General features: G+C 37.2%; 1 protein-coding gene across 3 annotated transcripts; it reads right to left on the bottom strand.

Moving 5' to 3' along the window:
* Positions 1 to 164: 164 nt before the first annotated feature.
* LOC131651588 (zinc finger BED domain-containing protein RICESLEEPER 2-like) lies at positions 165 to 6491 on the bottom strand. Of its 3 annotated transcripts, XM_058921248.1 has the most exons (8): positions 6072 to 6491; positions 5757 to 5867; positions 5148 to 5202; positions 2264 to 4345; positions 2081 to 2183; positions 1831 to 2004; positions 1641 to 1745; positions 165 to 747 (listed from the first exon to the last, which is right to left on the bottom strand). In XM_058921248.1, the coding sequence occupies exons 3-5, from the start codon at positions 5200 to 5202 to the stop codon at positions 2089 to 2091; spliced, it is 2232 nt and encodes a 743-aa protein (XP_058777231.1). In that variant the 5' UTR covers positions 5757 to 5867; positions 6072 to 6491; the 3' UTR covers positions 165 to 747; positions 1641 to 1745; positions 1831 to 2004; positions 2081 to 2088. The 3 variants fall into 3 exon arrangements, with proteins under 3 accessions (XP_058777231.1, XP_058777232.1, XP_058777230.1); XM_058921249.1 differs by lacking the exon at positions 5757 to 5867; XM_058921247.1 differs by lacking the exons at positions 5757 to 5867; positions 6072 to 6491 and adding an exon at positions 5617 to 5741.
* Between the last annotated feature and the right edge of the window lie 13572 nt (positions 6492 to 20063).

Below are 20063 nucleotides of genomic sequence, written 5' to 3'. Positions count from 1 at the left end.
ATTCGTTACATTTGTTTGACAAACACAGTCAAATAAGTATGAAAAAGTGAAAAATATATATTGAATTAGTTAATCAGATATAATTTTTTGGATTAAATATACAAAGTCCTTCTATAATATTAACGAAATTTGTTTTTAGTCCCCGGTAATATTTTTTATTTATTTTTCCTTTATAATATGAAGATTTCGTCCCTTTAGCCCCTAAGCTGGGGGCTTGCACACAGAATCTTTATTTTGAATATGTGGCAGGTAGGGCTGGACAACGGGCCGGGTTGGGCGGTTTCGGGCCCAAAAACCTCACCCAACCGAACCCGCGGTTGAACTATATAAACCCATTTCCGCCCATTTTCTTGATCGGTTTGGCCGGGTTGGGTTGTGACGGGCCTCGGGTTAATACAAACGGTTTAATCGGGTTATTGAACTACAAATTACTACAATTTAAATTCAACATAAATCCAAATTACTACATAAATTTTTCAAATTATAACTTAAATAATAATAGTATTATCAACCACTATAGCAAACCAGTCTCTTACTCAACAATTCCAATATACACCTCCTGTAAGCATTCTTCACTGATGAAATTTAAATAATAATAGTATTAACACCCACTATAGCAATACAGTCCCTTAGTCAAAACAATTCCAATATATACCTACTGCAAGCATTCTTCACTGATGAAAATAAGCTGGTGTTCTACTTGCAAGAGTATATCCAAGAACTTAGTGCTATTATATAAGCTGATACCTATAATAAGATCATTAAATTAAGAGAAAATACTCAACAATTTTATTAGCACATTCCAAAACATAGGAGAAAAAATAAGGAGACTTACAATTAGGACAACAATTTTATTAACACCTTCCAAGACATAGGACAACAATTGCATGTCTGTTTCTACACTTACACTTACATCAATTATCAGACTTACAATTAGCACAAACTTATGTTTTAGAAAATTCATTTTCTTGTCCATGTTTTAGATTGTGGTTTGGATATTTGTATTGAATGAGCACAAACTTATGTTTGAGAAAATTCATTTCTCTTGATTTAGACATATGCACACAAACCTGTAATTACATGACAATTTATATGCTTCAACTTTAAATATTGAGATACTTGATCACAAACCAGCAAGTACACTAAACACACATTTATACACACACATTTATACACATGCACATTTCAATTGTTCATTTTATCAATGTTTGATAAAATTGAATCCATTGAACATACAGTATGCAGCAACATGTTGTATCTACTTTTTCATATGCAGGAACAAATTTTAGCTTCAAACAATATGTTCACTTCAAAACATAATTAGCAAAAAATACTAGGAACATACTAGGTATCAAGAATTTGACTAAAGCAACTAGTGACCATTTAACCATTATAGCAGACAGAATCCTCAAACAACTTTCATTTTCAAATTGATATAAGAAAAGATTAAGCAACTAGTGACCATTTAACCATTATAACTCTTTTAAGAAGCTCTCAACACTGTCACATAAACTACAACTTAAGGAAATAGGAATAATGTGAACTAAAATGGTGAACTAGGATCCAAATAATTTTGAATCATCAGTAGCATCTTCTAGTTAACAATTGTATGGTAAATAAACCAAGAGGAAATCACTTACAATTTAATATTAGTATCTTGTAAGCTTGATGTGTCAAAGATTCACCACTAAAACACACCTAAGTGCAGCAGCATATGGGACTTTTAGATTCATATCCAGCAGCATCTGATCAATATGGGATTGTTAGATTCACTACTAAACCACTAAAACATACCTAAGTGCAACAGCAAAATTATCTAGTTTGAATCACCTGTAATGTCACTGGTAAAGAAAAATTGAAGCAAAATACGATGGATTCTTTTGCGTAATAGCCCAACTAGCTTCTTCAAAATCCACGCGACAAAATAATTATTCTTTACTAGGCCATTGAGTAGTAATATTTAAGTCATGTATGACTTCAAAAAAATCAAAAAACATAGTTGATCTGAAAAATTGGATAAAAAACATTAATATCAGTGTTATAGCATAATACTTGAGCAATATATAGCATAATAGAATACCTGAATTTTCAAGCACAACCAGAAGGTTGTGGCTGGGAATGTGATGACGAAACACCTGAATTCCCGGATCCTCCTCTTGCTCTTGCTGACATTTCTTGAAACTCTAAAATAATGACAACCAATTTTTTAGTAAGACATCTGAATTAACATCTTATTTCTCTAATATAAAGTTAAATTTTTTACCTGTTACAATATCTTCTGAAAGCTCAAAATCTTCCATGAGGTTCATGTCTTTGAAATATGTAAAAGAAGGCTTTAACCAATTCTGGGTGCAAATTAATGCCTCTGCCATTTCAGCTGTTAGAGAGGTCCTGTAGGTTTCTATGACTCTTCCTCCTGTGCTGAAAGCACTTTCAGAAGCAACGGTAGACACCGGTGTGGCTAAAATATCTTTAGCCATTGTAGATAAAACAGGATATTGAGCTGAATTGTGTTTCCACCATATAAGAATGTCAAAATTAGGATCCTTTTTGACACACTTAGTAGAATTATAACCCTCAAGCTCATTTTCTTGATCAATCGAGTCTTGTTCCTCTAAATGTTGCTCAAAAGCTTCGGCTCTAGCCATAACTGAAGAACATACAGCAGTAGCGTTTGTATCTGAATTGGATGCTTGTCCACCACTACCAAGAGGCTGTCCAGAATTGAGTTTTTGGTCATAAGCTTGATTATACCAATCATACAACTTTTGTAAACTCTCTTTTATAGCTTTGAGCAAGTCATTACCAAGCTTGGATTCAACTCCATACATATCCTTAAAAGTCCACTCAATAAATCTCAACTTGTATCTTGGATCAAGAATAATACCAAAATATATCATTTTGTTCATCTTATCAGCACTCCCCCAATACTTATTATACTTTTCCATCATATCCCCACCCACACTTGCAAAAATATAATTTAAGTTCATAATAGCTTGCTGCAACTCACAATAAATGGAAGACACTTGGTGAAAACAAGTATGCAAACTCACATTTTGAGAGGTGGAAAAAATCTTAGTTGCGTCATAGAATAACTTTAGAAAATCGGAAAAAGCCCTAGCAATGTCCCAATCATCACTACTAGGGGGATTACCTTTTCCAAAGAACTCCCTGTAGCTCGAGTCTTCATCCTCAAGTTTTTCAAATGCGAATTGAAACTTCTCTGCAGCCTCTAGCATTAAATATGTCGCGTTCCAACGAGTTAAAACATCGAGACAAACCAATTTTTTACAAGTTATTTCAGCAAATTCGATGCATTCTTTAAACTTGGCTCCCCTTTGAGGTGATGACTTGACAAATCTAACAGCATCCCTAACACTAGTTACAGCTAAATGTTTATCTTTCAACCCCTCATTTACCACCAAGTTCAAAATATGAGCAGAACACCTCATATGAAAACATTCTCCATCTCCCATCAACCCATTCATATTTGCTATTTTTTTCTTCAGATATGTCACAGCCACATCATTTGCAGTGGCATTATCAACAGTTATGGTTGACACATTCCTAATCCCCCAATCCTTTAACACTTCTTCAATCTTCCTACCTACAGTGCCACCCTTGTGGTCTGGTATTACGGCAAAGCTTATAATTCTTTTTTGGTACTTCCATTCGTTATCCACAAAGTGTGCCGTAAGGGTCAAGTAGTTGAGATTTTGTAGAGAATTCCAACAATCGGTAGTAAGTGCTACCCTATTGCAATCAGACTTAAAAAAGGCCTTTAATTTTTCTTTTTCATCCAAGTGTAGCTGAAAACAGTCCCTAGCTACTGTACGCCTAGATGGGATGGAAAACTGGGGCTGCATTACTTTAGAATAAAATTTAAACCCTTCACGTTCCACTGCACTAAAAGGCAGCTCATCTAGCACTACAAAAATTGACAAAGCACTCCTACAAGCTTTCTTGTCAAATCTAGAGCTAACTTGAGCCAGGTCACCATCTACAGTTGGGTATGTTAGAATAGTTTGTGTGGGGTCAGTTGACACAGCAAGGGGCATCTTAGGACATTTTTTAATATGATGGTTCAAGTTGGTGGTGCCGTGAGTCCTAGGGTCACACAAGTATTTTTTGTGGCAGTGTTTGCAAGCTGCAGTGGGAGCATCAACTAAGTCATCGGGTAGCCTAATAAAATGTTCCCAGCAAGCAGATGATTGCCTAGAACCACTTGCACTAGATTTCCTTTTCTTTGAAGGTTGCGCATCAACTAATTCAGGTGCAACAGGTGCAGCCATTGCAGTTGAACCAATTTCATTAACTGGTAGATTTTGATTAGGCTGAACCCTCACTGAAAAAATGAAGGAGCCATTATCAATAACTACCAATCAACAACTAACGGTCATAATTCATCCACTAAGCTAACAGGATGGTCAATATTTCAATAAAAAAGAGTGTTTTCAATTAATAGTGATTTACAAACAGTGGTGATTGAATGGTTAGTACTAAGATAACATGTGAAATTCTCTACTTTTCAATTTATCACAATGTGATAACATGTGAAATTTACTAATTATTTAACTATTCGATTAAAAAAGTTTAAATCTAACATAGTTCTTTCATAACATGTGGCAACATTATCTAAAAAATCCATTAATAACTTAGTTTATTCTTACCACACACATGAATGCATGTAAGTTCAGTATTGAAAACAATTTCAAAAATGTCTAAGACACATTTTAATTAATAGTCATTTACAAACCAAAAATAAGCCACTGTTTTAAAAGAATGACGCTAAGCCATAGTTAAACATACACAATTAGAATAAGCCACAGTTTCAACAATTAAAACACACAATTTAAAATAAGTCACAGTTTCAAAAATAATGACACTAAGCCACAGTTTCTAATATACTGGTGTAATTACAATCAGTTTCTGAATAGAAAGAGCTCTGCCTATTTGAAATAGATTTAAATAAATCAGACTAATTTCTTCATTTATGTCATTACATTCAGCCTAAGACACTTCAAAACTCTTTGAAAATTGAAAACATTCAGCTTAAGTCATAACCAATCACACATAAAACACTTTGAAATCAGTTTGAAATCAAAAAATCAGCCTAAGACACAACCAATTACATATAAAATACTTACAGTTACATTGTCCTTGCTCTAAGACTCCTTCCATGCTATGCTGACCTTGATCCATCTATACACAAAAAATTAAACCAGTTAAATATTTTGGTTAATTGTCAGCCTTACTCTTATAATAGAACTCAAGATATTACATGTAACAAAAAAATATTAATGAACTGAAATGTCAAAGTTGAACAGCAGTGGCATTTTAAATTTTTTTGGTGGGATTCAAAACATAAATAACTCTCAAAACAAAATAATATCTTTACAAAATAATATCTTTCTGTAGCCAAAGTAGCGCCAAAGTACTTGCAGTAAGTCGTTAATGACAAAATAGCGCCAAAGTCACATATACAAGTAACCTAAGACACATGTAAAGCTCTACAAACAACAAAAACAAGGGCTACTTGAACCAGAACCAGAATCACTTATACTATGGCATTAGCAGCACTGGCAATCCTTGGCCAAAGATCAGCACACTCCTTACCGATTGGACCATCACCATGTCGCCGACACAAGCTCAAGGAAGACGGTTAAGTCTACCCTTGATCCCCTTCACGGAAATGATGTACAGATTCTTCGTTCTGGTATTTTCAGCACAGTTCAAGCATATTATAAGCTTTTTACCTGTTAGGGTGTTTCCAGATGGTAGAAACAATACAAGCATATGGGAGCCTGAGTATCCAAGACTTTAGCAACGTATCAGCGGAAGCTTTGTCGAAAGGGAAATATTTGCAACTTAAACATATACAGGTGATCAAAACAAGAGAAAAGAGAAGTAGAGCAAGCAAAATAAAACCTAACTCAGTAAAGTTTTAAACCCTAAACTTATATTCTTCAGAACATAGAAAGGTTGACTATAGAGGAAGTTTGTTCACGAAAAACGCATGATTCAAAATGAAAATGAACAAATGTTGGATTCAAAACGAAAATGGCACTTACCCGTGTTTGAAGAACATATCTACATGAACAGCATCCCTAATCGACGGCGGCACAAAATGGAAGGGGATGAACAGCGGCGCAAAATAGAAGGAGATCCACGGATGGTATTTAGGGTTCGTCTTCGTCACATGAAGAGATGAGAGAGGGAGAAATTCTGAAATGCTAGGTTTGTGTTTGTATAATGCTACCAAAAATGTTAGTAGGACTGAACAATATAAACGCTGCGTTTTTAAGAGTACCGTAGCTACGGGTTAGTATGGGTACCTGCAGGTTCAATTTGTTGAACCGGACCCGCCCAACTATACCCATTTGAAACCGTCTACTGCACCCGCAAAACCCGTAACCCGAGTTAACCTGACCCAAATTTTTTCTTTACCATCGGTTGCTGCGGGTTGGGCCGGGTTTCGGGTTCTTGTCCACCCCTAGTGGCAGGTTTATTTGGCTTTTTCTATTAGTGACATGTCAATATTTATTTATTATTTATTTTAAGGTCGACCACTTGGCTATTTGGTTCACTTTGTTATATAATCCGGTAATATATTATAATTATGAAACAAAGCTGTCAAATATTACCCATAATCACTATGAAATAAAGCTTTATCTTTATCTTCTCATTAACTGCAGATCGAGTCCAACACCAGAGAGAAGAAAACATAAAGGTCAAATAGACATGGTGAACATTAACCAACATTGCAGTGAATTAAATTTATTTAAGTTGAGTACTATGTCTAAAAATTGATGTAGGCTAGTCAACAATTAAAATTTTGCATTGATCTACATAAACTTTTATATCATTTGTTTTAGAAATGAAATTAGTTAATGAAAAAAACTCACTAAAATTGAATCAATATCCTGCAAAACATCACTAAACTAACCGTCTTAACAAATGCTATGATTGCATGAAGCGCAACAACATATAAAATACGACCACGCCTAGTCAAAACGCATCATCATCCATCATATTCGTCATGTTCTCTTCACATAAATCATAACACATACATCACAGTCAAAACAACGTCATTTTATCATAGTAAACACCAATAAAATCACCTCAAGGCAGAATCATACCAATTCACAATGCAAAACATACACACGATTACGTCGACACATAATCTCGTCATCTCATCATGACACAATCACTAGAAAACTACATTCTATGATTCATTTTATTTTACTAGGGTATAAATCGTTGCATTAGCTTTCCAATGCTTCGAGCGGTTCTCAAAATGGAGTTACGGTTCAAAAGATACGATTATTTCAAAATCCTATTTTGCTACTGAGCTGCCATGGCGACCGCCACAAGGCAACAGTGAGCGCCACACAACATTGACACCATGGTGTAAATGTGAAGTGCACCTAAGAGGGGGGTGAATTAGGTTCTTAAGATTTATATCGGTTTTTTAGAAGTATGTGGATTATTTTTCTGGTTTATGGTAAGGTTATGGAAAGAGTAAGATGTAGAAAAATAAACGACACAACGATATATACTGGTTCCCCTCACAATCTGAGAGTACTCTAGTCCCCTTTCAACAAAAAAGAGATTTCACTAAAGTTAGAATGATTGTACAAGCCTATCCACACCAAATGTGATGCTTTACTATCTAACCTATAGAAAGATCAAAGGCTCTTAAAGCCTTTAAGATCTTCAATACTAAGTGCAAGAAGAACAATCCTCTTCAATGCACACACTTACTTCCAACAATCCTGGATAGTAAGTAAACAACAATATGTTTGAATAATTACAAGAGTTTTTGAAGTTTGAACAATATATCAATAACTTGATTGATCTTCTTTTCCAAGCAAACAACTTTCTCAAGGATATACAACAAGTGTTCAAGAAATGATATGAATTTTTCTTATGTTATGATGAAGAAACAATGCAGAAAAATTCACTTGAAAATTCTGGTTAGAACACTTTGAAAATATTGAAAGATGATGAATTTAGAAAGTTGAAAATAATTGTTGGAAAAGGTGATTAGAAATATGAAAATAAAAGGTTTTTATACTAGCATAATACCTCTTCAAAAAGGTATAAACCATGAGTGAGTGCAATGGTTTAAATTAAAAAGGTGTTAGGATTTCAAATAAGAGCAAACATAATTTTTGCTACTGTTTCGTGGGTAACCGGTTACAGCATGGCTGTTACCCGGTTACACAAAGCAACGTTACAAAAGGATTTGAATTTTTCACGCTGTAACCGGTTATAGCATGGTTGCTACCCGGTTACAGCAGCACTAGTAGCCAAAATCTGCCTTTTAAAAGAGCTATATTTTGTACCTTTTGAAATCAATAAAAACCAATGCAATTTATGATATGACCAAATATATTTGAACACTTGTATGCATATTTTGAGAGTTAAATGCTATACCTTTAATAATTTGATCATTCATAGGAATTTCTTCAAGACTTGAAAGATGCTTTTGAAACTTGATGTGCTAGATGTCTTGAACCATTCCACTTTTTGCAATAGTTGTTTGTCTCATCAAAACAAGTGTGGAAGCTTGATTTCACACATGGAAAACGCGATGAAGAGACGGAGACCGCCATCGCGTCTGTTACTGCACAGACAGAGCTTTTGTAGGGCGGTTTTCTGCATAAACCATTTCAAATTCTAGCATTTTTCTGCACATTATAGGTCCTAAACATCATCTAAACACAGAATTCCATCACATAACAACAACCCAATGTATTCCACATCATGTGCATCAATCTTTTACAAAACTATATTACCAATTCATCAATGTTCATCACATCATCCCATTATCATCATAAACCGCAAAGCCTATTAAGACCTACAATTATCTAACCCTTAAATCAATCATAATAATAACGATAAACTCCCCTAACCTTAAAATTATATTTTGATATCGAATCTTCTTTGTTCTCTACCGAGACTCCTATGCTCCTCTTTCCTCTGTGTGCCCTAGTTTTTCTCTTCACAGTGTTCTTCCTAAAATTACACGATTGCTTAGAATGAGACAACACTGACACCATTTTCCTTGTTTAACCCTTGGACCCTTAATATGGTCTTCCACTATTGCCCTCACTTACTTCACCATATTACCACCTTGCCCTCATGGTCTCTACATCATTATTTTATTATATTTTTCTAATTAAAATAATTCTACCTAATTATTCTAAATTATTAAAAATGCTCATGATCATCTTAAATCCAATATCTCACACATATCACCACATATCACTTCATATTCATCAAAGCATCACAAACACTCCCATTTGCATCACAAGACATTTTTGAAGATGTTTTCTCTTGATAAAAAATTTGAAATAGGTTTGTGTGTGTGTGTGCTTATAGCCATATACTTTTACGAAAAAGCCCCTCTACTTACATAAGTTACCCCACTTACTAAATTAGGAGATTAACTCCTTTTCTACAAGCCCTCAGTCAGATACTATCTTTTGTGTTGACACTGCTTGAGATCACTAGAGACTTTATATAATTTCCACTTTGTTTGCCTTCTTTAGATAGTCAAGTTCATCGAATCCTAACACTTAGGTTTGCATCTTTAATTGTTTAAGCGATGTATTTGACTTTGTCATACCCCAAAATTTTCCCGATCAAATCTACGTCTGCTAATCCATCAGGGTTCAAAATTAAGAGTCATGGGGTTTGACATTTCTATTGTCAAACCCGCTCTCTTATAAATGAGGTTAGTTAAAACAAGGGCGTAATTAACAGATGTTTAGGACCCAAACGTTGGGCCTGATTATTACAAGGGTTTTATCATTTTTGGGGGTATTTTGGGTTTTACTAACATTTGTTTCGATTATTATTATTTTTTTATCATTTCTTTCCTACTACAACTTATTTCTTACCATTTATTTTATTGAGATATTATCATTAGTAGAACTATAATTAGATTATCATTATTGGTTTATTTTATTAATTTGGTTATTATTTAATTAAGGGGATCATGTGAGATTATTAATTGTGTAATTATCATGGGATTATTAATAGGATTATTGGTTTAAATATAATTATAGGCTTGATTTTATTATTTTAATTGTGCATTAGGTGCAAATCAGATTTTATTCTAATTAGACAATAGGCCCATTAGGTTTAAACCTAATTCCTCACTATAAAAAGAGAGGATTTTTTCTAAAACGGGGGGAGGGAGGACCTGGTCGCGGGCTCACATGGACAAAGACCTTATTTTCTCCCAAAACAATTTCTCACTGTAAAGGGTAAACCTCTAATCCTTATTTTTTACTGATACACGTATAAAAAAAACCAACCTTTTCCACCACTTTGATTGAATCCTTGTTCCTTCTCCCACAAACGATCCACTCTCATCCATTGTAAATATTTTCCACTTTTATAACATATTCCATCCCCTAGCAACAAATCATATACGTATGTATAACGTCTCAATTCTGTTTCGCTACTAGCCTCCCTTTTCTCTCAAAGAATTCCTAAGCAGGATAGTTTTCATGTGCAATACCTCCTCCTCAACCATGGATACTTCATGACCCACCAATTCAACACCATTTAAATTGCTGCATAACAAGGAAAAATTAAAAGGAGAAAGATATCTTTCAGCATCCGCGTGCCACCGCGAAAATCAACCGCCATCATTCTTGTTTGTAGTCGTAAAAATAGAGGAGGGAGATTGAAACCGAACCGAGACTTAGATCAACAACTCACCGATTCAATTTCAGCGCCCATCACCATCATCGACGGAGAACTCAGCCCGGCTGCCTCGCGCCTCCGACGAGCCGCTCCTTCCGACCGCTCACTTACAGATCCGGAGAGCCACTCCGACTCAACACAACAACAACACAACTACAACAAGTCTGCAGCAGCCTTGGCCGACACCGTCTCTGCACCCTCACGAAGCCATTGCGTCGAAATCGCAGAGTTTTGGTGGTGCGGAAGGAACGAACGGAATCTGAGATTTGCCGGTTGTCGCAAGCGGAGGTTGAGTCGATTCCGATTGAAGTCCTTCCTCTTGGATTCATTCGCCTTTTACAATAATCTGCACCAAATACTTTCAATTTTATTTTAGTTCATAAATTATCCCTGCATATGTATTGATGACTAAGATAATCTCTGTGTTTTCTGAAAAAACTCCATGAGGAAGATGAAGACAGGGTCACGGGTCTTTGTTCATTATTTAATTTCTCTGGTTTTGTTTGACATAAATTATATTGGCATCAAGAATATAACAGGTTGTCGTCACAGCATGGATGGCAAGAGACCTCGCTGGTAAACAGAAGAGTCTGGGTTCGATTCCCCCCGGCTACAATAATTTTACTAAATTGCTTATTTACCGATCCAGTGCTGCTCATCAACGAAGTTTCACCTTGCACGCGCATTATCAGCCATGGGATCACATTAATGTCAATATCTGACGTGTGTGGGTTTGCAGGTCCACCATGGACCATCAGGGAGGCGCTGCATATGATTGAGCCCCAGGTTTTTTTATTTGTTTTATGTTAGTTTATACAATTAATAATTGAAACTTAATATATTTGTTATGTGTATATAATTTGATTTTTTAGAATTGAGTTGATAATATAATTAGAGTTAGAATCACTTAGAGTCGTTTGTCCCGGTTATTTCGATTATTCGATTTAATTAAGTTAACCATTTTTAATTATTAAAAATCATAAAATCCCTAGATAGGATCCAAATATTAGGGTTTGCCCAATCCCACTGGCCATTTGGCCAAAGTTTAGGATTTAATTTATTATTCGTTCCGACTAAATCTATTGGTCGTAATGATTAATAATCGATTAATTTAATTAATCAAATCCATTAATAAAAACATCAATTCTAATTCCCGTTTAACGGATAAATGACGGGTGAATATCTATTTCATCCCGCCTTCGAATTGGTCGATTCTCTATGTCGTACTGATCAAATATCCAACTGAAGCAATAAAATAAAAAAATGAAATTCGTTATCGTGTAATAATCAAACCTATTGATTATGAGGGACAACGATAAATAATTTAAATTATATAAGATTAAAATACACTTCATTTGCTGCTCGTGACGACTGAATCTATCGGTCAAAATAACCAGTAATACATTATTTAATCCGTTAACTATAATGATCAAATCTATTGATCATTGCAACTAACGGTGACATATTAAACTAGGGTTGTACGCCATCGAAAAGACACTAAACCACGGAACTACAAAATTCATCTCTTCAACACTGCGATGTTCACAACTACGATAAGGTAATTCAAAATACCTTGCGAACTTCGTATTTCAACAACTGCGATAGGCCATTCAAAAAAGCCTTCAAACCATATCATATCAAATTCAAAGTCGTACAACCCTGTGCCCGAACTACGTTGACTCTGATTCTCCATAAGGAGATACGTAGGCACTTGGCAACAAGGCGAGTCCCCTCCTCAAAACTCTAATCATGTTCATAATAATTAGCCTTTAACTCTATTAACTGTCTGTCATCTTTCTTTATTTTAGCCATAAACCTCAACTTTATAATGCAAACCTTAGGAAAGGGTTGAGGGTGCCTAACACCTTCCCTCAACCTGATTATAATAACTTACCCCGAATCTTTAAACTGTGTAGGGTATCCTATTCGCCCTTCAGAATAGGTGGCGACTCTAAACCTTTAATTTTAGGGCAGGTTGCTACAGTTGGCGACTCTGCTGGGGACAAAACTATAATGGTGAATTATTATGCTCCTAGGTTTTGACAGGGTTTAGGTTTGGAAAATTACTTAGGTTTGTGGCTAGCTATTAGGGTTCGGCTAATTTGCCAAAATTAGGTTTTGGAGTAGGGTTTAGGTTTTATTTCTTTTCTTTTTCTATTTAAATATTTAAATTTTTATTTTATATTTATTTGCAATTTCCAGGGTTTATGGTTTATTGTAAATATTTAAATTTTATTTATTTATTTACTTGCAATTACATTTATTTACCGCAATTCATTTATTTACTGCAATTCAATTAAATGTTCATTTATTTGAATTATTATTTCATTGCTTTTTGGGATATAAATTGTTGTTAAACCTAAGCGTGGGAATTATATTTAAGACCAGAGGGGAATTACATCACCTACGAGTCTTATTATAATTCCACTCAGAGTGGGTTGAATATCCGGAAATGTCTGATACGAAGCTTGACTTTGTTGAGGGCTGGACTTGGTATTTAGCTGATCTCTCTGGGAACCTACCCCTAAAACTCGAACCTCATGGATAAATGAGTTATTCTAAAATCCAAAGAGACAAAAAGTCTCGGTGGCTACGAACGACCCCATGAGACCTTCTAGAACATACCAATGGGAAGGGTAGGCACCCTAAGCCATTACGCCGAACTTATGAACCTAGGGCTTATGTGCTTATGTGTTTACTATATGTTTGCGATTTATATACTCGAATATATGCGTTCTAAGTTTGCAGGTATTCCTACGCGTTCCCTGGCCTACAGGGACTCTATTTCCAAGACCATGTCCTTCCCACGAAGGACACCTCCATTGATGCACGTCAATTGGCCTCTCGATGGCCATGCGACCTAGTGACTGTCTTGAACAGTCACCCCGTGCCTACATCTACGCACTCCCTAGCCGGTAGGGATTCTACTTCCGAATTCGCATCCTTCGTACGAAGGACAACTTAGTTAGCATACGTAGATTGGCCTCTCGATGGCCATGAGATCTAGCGACTATCTTGAACGGTCACTCTGTGCTTGCTCCTACGAACTCCCTAGCCTGTAGGGATTTTATTTTACGTCCATGTGTCTTTACAATGACTTCGTTCTTCCCCTGAAGGACGTCCCCATTAACGCACGTCGATTGGCTTCACGATAGCCATGAAATCTAGTGACTGTCTTGAACGGTTACCCCGTGCTTACTCCCATGCACCGTCTAACTTGTAGGGTTTGGATTTACATTTATGCGTCTTCAATCCCTAGCCTGTAGGGATTTCACTTCGTCTGATACCGTCCTTAGATAGGTTGTGTTCCGCTTAGAGAACCTTCCCACGAGGGACAACTTCATTGGTACACGTCGAACGGCCTCTCGATGGCCATGAGATTTGGTGACTGTCTTGAACGGTCACCAGCCGCTACCTTCTGCATACTCCCTAATCTAAGGGATTTCCATTGGCGTGTCATAACATCTATGTTGCAAGGATTTCACTAGGGTCTAATGTCGCCTCTAAGGCTATCCCTAGGATTATACGTCACACGTTTGCATTACATACAAGGAGTTATAATACAAGGAGTCTTTCGCATACACATGCATTCGCATTTTCATGCATTCATACATTTAGGTTGGCATCTTCGCCCGCATCCACACTTACCGTGATAGACGATTCCCCGAGACTCGCGAAGAAAAATCCAAAGGATCATAAACTATGGAGAAAGGAAGATAAATTATTGAGAATGATCTCAGTCTTACTAAGGAAAAGAGGATGTCTTTCACCATGCCAGCCGCATGTCCATGCCTTGTCATAATAGGATTATAAACGCAACAAAGGTCATCGTCGAGCAAGGATTAGTTCAACAAAGAAGTTCCCTCATAGATACACTCAAGGGGTATCTAGTCATAAAAGGGTTCATCTACGAACATAGTAAAGCTTACAAGGACGCTCTGCGATAACTTGGGGGTCAAGGATCAATCCAACTGGGGCAAGATCCCGAACAAAGATGCATAACTACGATGGAGGGAAGGCGACATATGTTGGCTCCCCACCAAGGGGCAAAAGGGTCATAAATTTTCTACGTCAATTTACAAACTCTGAAGGTTACGAATGGTGTGATACTATCCTTAGAAAAAGCAAAAGAGGTTCAGTCAAAGGAAACTCATGAAGTTCCGATACGACAAAAACCCACCGCTAACCAAATCTATTCCCGACAGGTTTGACGTGCCCAAGGAGAATTCGAGATTACCCTTTACTCCCGCTAGTCTAGGAACTAAGGAGTAAAACAAGGTCAATGGATTTACAAAGGAGATTGTCCCTAAGATTAATAGGTGTTTATCATGTCAGAATTTCAATCCCTACGATCGCTAAGTGTTACTCAAGATAAAACGTTGTACCTTTGGATTAGCAATTCTAATGGGATGACCATGCAGGTTTTGGAGTCAATTCATTTCGCTCACTATTACGACTTTCCAGGTTTTAGGATTATTAACAAACTTAAGGGAGAATGGCGAATACAAATAATTAAATCTCGCTAAACGTATGCTTTCAAGGTAAGACCGAGCCGAGGATGTACAGGCATTGTTTCAATTCCCAAACAGTGGAGATATAAGGATGTTAATCCCTCGTCACCCCCTCGAGCCAGGAGTTGGAGCTTGTTTCTACTTTTCAAAAAAAACCTTGATTTTAACCGGGAGCAGGGTAGATTTCAATTAATTCAATGGCGTGTTTTGGTTGTTAAGAGAATCCGTCAATCCAAGCAAGGTTCAAGCATAAGGATCAAGCAAAGGTTCAAGCATATCTTCTTCCTCGCATTCATCCAAGATTGAGGAAACGATGGAGATAACGTTCACAACATCTTCTTCCTCAATATATCATTCAAAATCGAGGACGTATCAAAGACGAAGCTTGCAAATCAAAGTCGACATGGCAGTCACAATATTTCATATCCAAGGATCAAATCTCAAAAGGAGTATTCAAAAAAAAGAAGGAGGAAAGCGCCCGCTAAGTCGAAATGGAAAATTCCATGAAAGAAAAAGAAAATGACTTAGGCAAAAATTAGGGCATCTCGATGGATCAAACTCAAAGGAATTGGTTCATGCAAAAATAAGGGATAAAAAAAAACAAAAGCAAAGTACGAAGGATAATCTTGTGACAGCTAAACCATCAAAGCTTCACATCAATGCTTGGATCTTTACAACACCTTTTATCAGTGCTTGGATCTTTACTAAGGCTTCTGCTCAACATCAGGACTGAAACGATTCTCTTACATACAAAGCACATTCATTGGATTAGGCGAATTTTTAGGATTTGAAGAACATCAAGGAGAAAGGGGTGGGTTAAATAAATTTCGAGCCTTATATTCGTTGTTTCTTAAAATCGTGAACCAGACCAAGTTACAACATTCAAAAGTCCTAATTGAGGCAAGGTTAACTACGAAAGCATAATCAAGCAGGATTTTGTTATACCAACTCCTAGGTTTGTTAAAACTACTTCTAATCACTACGCTTCTTCAAGCATTCACTACTAATCATCCAGTCCTAATTCATAACGGACTTCGATTTCAAAACTTGCATACGCATCGCATTAGAGTTACTTCTCAAAGGGTACAACGTCATCTACGAATATACACTTAGCATCAAGAAGATCTCGAAATTGGTTAATCAAAAGCGATCATTTCTAATAAAGACTCTGGAATAGGGGGAACCACATCCAGGGGGTTCTCCTAAACAGGGGCAAAATTTCAGGGATTACAGGGGCATGTAATCAAAGATCCTATTAACTAGGGGCATTCATCCTAAGGTTCAATCGACTTGGGTCACACCTCGAAGCAATAACAAACAGGGGCATGTCAAACATGGGAAGAATTCAAATTCAAAAGGATAGAACACTATGGATAGTCCTCCATATACTGGAGACCAAGGGCATACCCGTCAATCTAAACATCGAAGCATATGACAAGGTTATTTCTCGGGGCATTTCCTTCATGACGTGGAGAGCATAGGCACCTTATTCCACTAGACATTGGGGCATTGGATATCAAATCCATAAAGCGAAAAATTCAAAAGGTTAAAGGTGTGGAGAACCTCAAAAGGTTAAAGGTGCGAATTGCAAAGGTTAAAGGCGTGGGGAACTTCAAAATTCAAAGGCCTGGAGTAATTCAAAGAGCCAAACTGGGGCAAGGCGCACATCAAAAGGAAAAGACGTTCTCACACTTTACAACATCCGACAAATCTTTCTCCTAACCACGATCTTCAAAATTCAAAAAAACAGGGATTGGGAAGTCGCTCTAGCATCACACCCTCTCAAACAAACCTACAACTCCAGCGAGCTATATACGCTTTGGTTGTCAACAACCTATCATTGGAGCATCATGCAAATATACATAAGTCATGCATTACATACATTGGTTGATACATTACACCATACCTTTTTAGGTAGTCTTCTTTAAGACAAATCTCACGATCCTTTCTAGGAACCTTTTCAGATAGTCTTGTTTAAGACAAATCTTACGATCCTTTCTAGGAACCTTTTCAGGTAGTCTTCTTTAAGACGAATTGTCATCCTTCCCAGGAACCTCTTCAGGTAGTCTTCTTTAAGACATTCTTTTTCTAAGAACCTTTCTAGGTAGTCTTCTCTAAGACAATCATCGTCATTTCCAAGAACCTTTTTAGGTAGTCTTTTTAAGACATTCTTTTTCCAAGAATCTTTTCAGGTAGTCTTTTTTTAAGACATTCTCTTTCTAAGAACCTTTTTTGGGTAGTCCTTTTTAAGACATCTTTCAGCCTTTCCAGGTGGTCTTCTTTAAAACAAATATCTATCCATTATAAGAACCTTTCCAGGTAGTCTCCTTTAAGACAAATTTCTATCCATTCTAAGAACCTTTTAAGGTAGTCTTCTTTAAGACGAATTTTCATATCCATTCCATAAACCTTTTCAGGTAGTCTTATAGAAGACATCACTTCGTTCCACTCATTACATCAATCAACATATGCATGAGCATAAGCATTATCCCATACATCAAAACATCCAAGTCATTACCCTGGTGCTACAAGCATATTGTCCACCTGCTTCCCGGTAACCTTACCGATGACAGTAACCTTACTGTTGGTTTATTTCCAATCACCTGATTGATGCTTCTGATAACCTTACCGATGACAGTAACCTTACTGTTGGTTTATTTCCAATCACTTGATTGACGTATCCCGGTAACCTTACCGATGACAGTAACCTTGCTGTTGGTTTATCCCCAATCACCTGATTGACGTATCCCGGTAACCTTACCGATGACTACCAACCTTACGGAGATATTCACCCCAATCACCTGTTTGATGTGTACCGGTAACCTTACCGATGATAGCAACCTTGTTGTTCATTTCACTCATAACATACATACATACGCATTAGCATATGCATATCGTCTAGTGCATTTACATACTACAAAAAGCCCAGTTTCCAACCCCTGTGTTGTGATAGGTGTGTTTTCCGACCCACGTGTCGTGAGTTTCCAACCCTCCTGTTGTGATAGGTGTGTTTTCCGACCCACGTGTCGTGATTTTCCAACCCTCGTGTTGTGATAGGTGTGTTTTCCGACCCACGTGTCGTGAGTTTCCAACCCTCGTGTTGCGATAGGTGCGTTTTCCGACCCTCGAGTCGTGAGTTTCTAAACATATCGTTTCCTTTCCGACCCTCGAGTCGCGAGCATCATCTTCATACATCTACTGGATACCGTCAAGGACTTTATACGGATAAACTGGCTAGCACTATAGCGAGTGAGTCTTTTTCATGCAGGTAAGTTTGCTAGAACTATAGCAAATGATTCCTCTTATGTAGGTACGCTTGTCCGAACCAGGGCAAGTGACTCCTATCGGTGCATGTAAGTTTGCTAGAACTATAGCAAATAATTCCTATTGGTGCAGGTAAACTTGTCCGAACCAGGGCAAGTGACTCCTATTGGTGCAGGTAAGTTTGCTAGAACTATAGCAAATAATTCCTATTGGTGCAGGTAAGCTTGTCCGAACCAGGGCAAGTGACTCCTATTGGTGCAGGTGAGCTTGTCAGAACTATGAAAGGTAATCCTAATGGTGTAGGTGAAATTTGTCCGAGCCAGGGCAAATGATCCAAATGGTGCAAGTGAACTCGTCCGAACCAGGGCAAGTGATCCAAATGGTGTAGGTGAAATTTGTCCGAACCAGGGCAAATGATCCAAATGGTGTAGGTGAAATTTGTCCGAGCCAGGGCAAATGATCCAAATGGTGTAGGTGAAATTTGTCCGAACCAGGGCAAATGATACAAATGGTGTAGGTGAAATTTGTCCTAACCAGGGCAAATGATCCAAATGGTGCAGGTGAAATTTGTCCGAACCAGGGCAAATGATCCAAATGGTGTAGGTGAAATTTGTCCGAACCAGGGCAAATGATCCAAATGGTGTAGGTGAAATTTGTCCGAGCCAAGGCAAATGATCCAAATGGTGCAGGTGAAATTTGTCCGAGCCAGGGCAAATGATCCAAATGGTGCAGGTGAAATTTGTCCGAACAAGGCCAGATGATCCAAATGGTGCAGGTGAGCTTGTCAGAACTATGACAAGTAATCCTATTGATGCAGGTGAACTTGCTAGAACTATAGCAAGTGATCCTTTTGGGGGTTCACAAACTACGAAAGCTTGCTAGCGCTATAGCAAGTTAACTATCTTCTACAACAAACTACGAGTCGTCGCTATTGATAGTTACGTTTACCCATCACGTTAGTCCCTAGGCAGTGATCAAAGGGTTTTACGAATGGTTCTTCAATGGGGTTTATCACGTTAGTCCCTCGGCAGTGATCTTCTTCAAGACTACAAAGGGTTTCACAAAGGGTTTTACAAAGGGTTCTTCAATTGGGTTTATCACGTTAGTCCCTCGGCAGTGATCTTCTCCAAAACATCATCAACAACACACAAAGGGTTTTATTTTTCTTTTCCAAAGTTACTAACATACTTCAACTAACATAACTAACAATCATGCATCATTCAATTGCATACCTCATTCATACATAATGCATATACATACATCGCTCTCATTTATTTTGAGAAACTCACTGCATCATACATCGCATGCATCATAACATTACATAAAATTCAGGTTGCCTTTTCAGGCCATGTTACAATCAAAGCACCTGGTTCCTTCCAAAAGGCATTTGCTTCACATTCTGAAAAATGGTATTTACCTTGGGTGGCATCTGTAAGCCCATCTCCCACAGAACTTTTTCCCAACAAATGCAAATTTCAGGGCATTCTCAGTGTTCAATCATCTTCTACCTTTAGATCACGATAGGCAGACGTGCCTATCCGACTCTTCAGGTTTAAGAAGATTGAA

The sequence above is a fragment of the Vicia villosa genome, linkage group LG2 (genome assembly GCF_029867415.1).
Source record: "Vicia villosa cultivar HV-30 ecotype Madison, WI linkage group LG2, Vvil1.0, whole genome shotgun sequence".
Lineage (NCBI taxonomy): Eukaryota > Viridiplantae > Streptophyta > Magnoliopsida > Fabales > Fabaceae > Vicia > Vicia villosa.
This window is presented reverse-complemented; position numbering and strand designations above follow the sequence as displayed.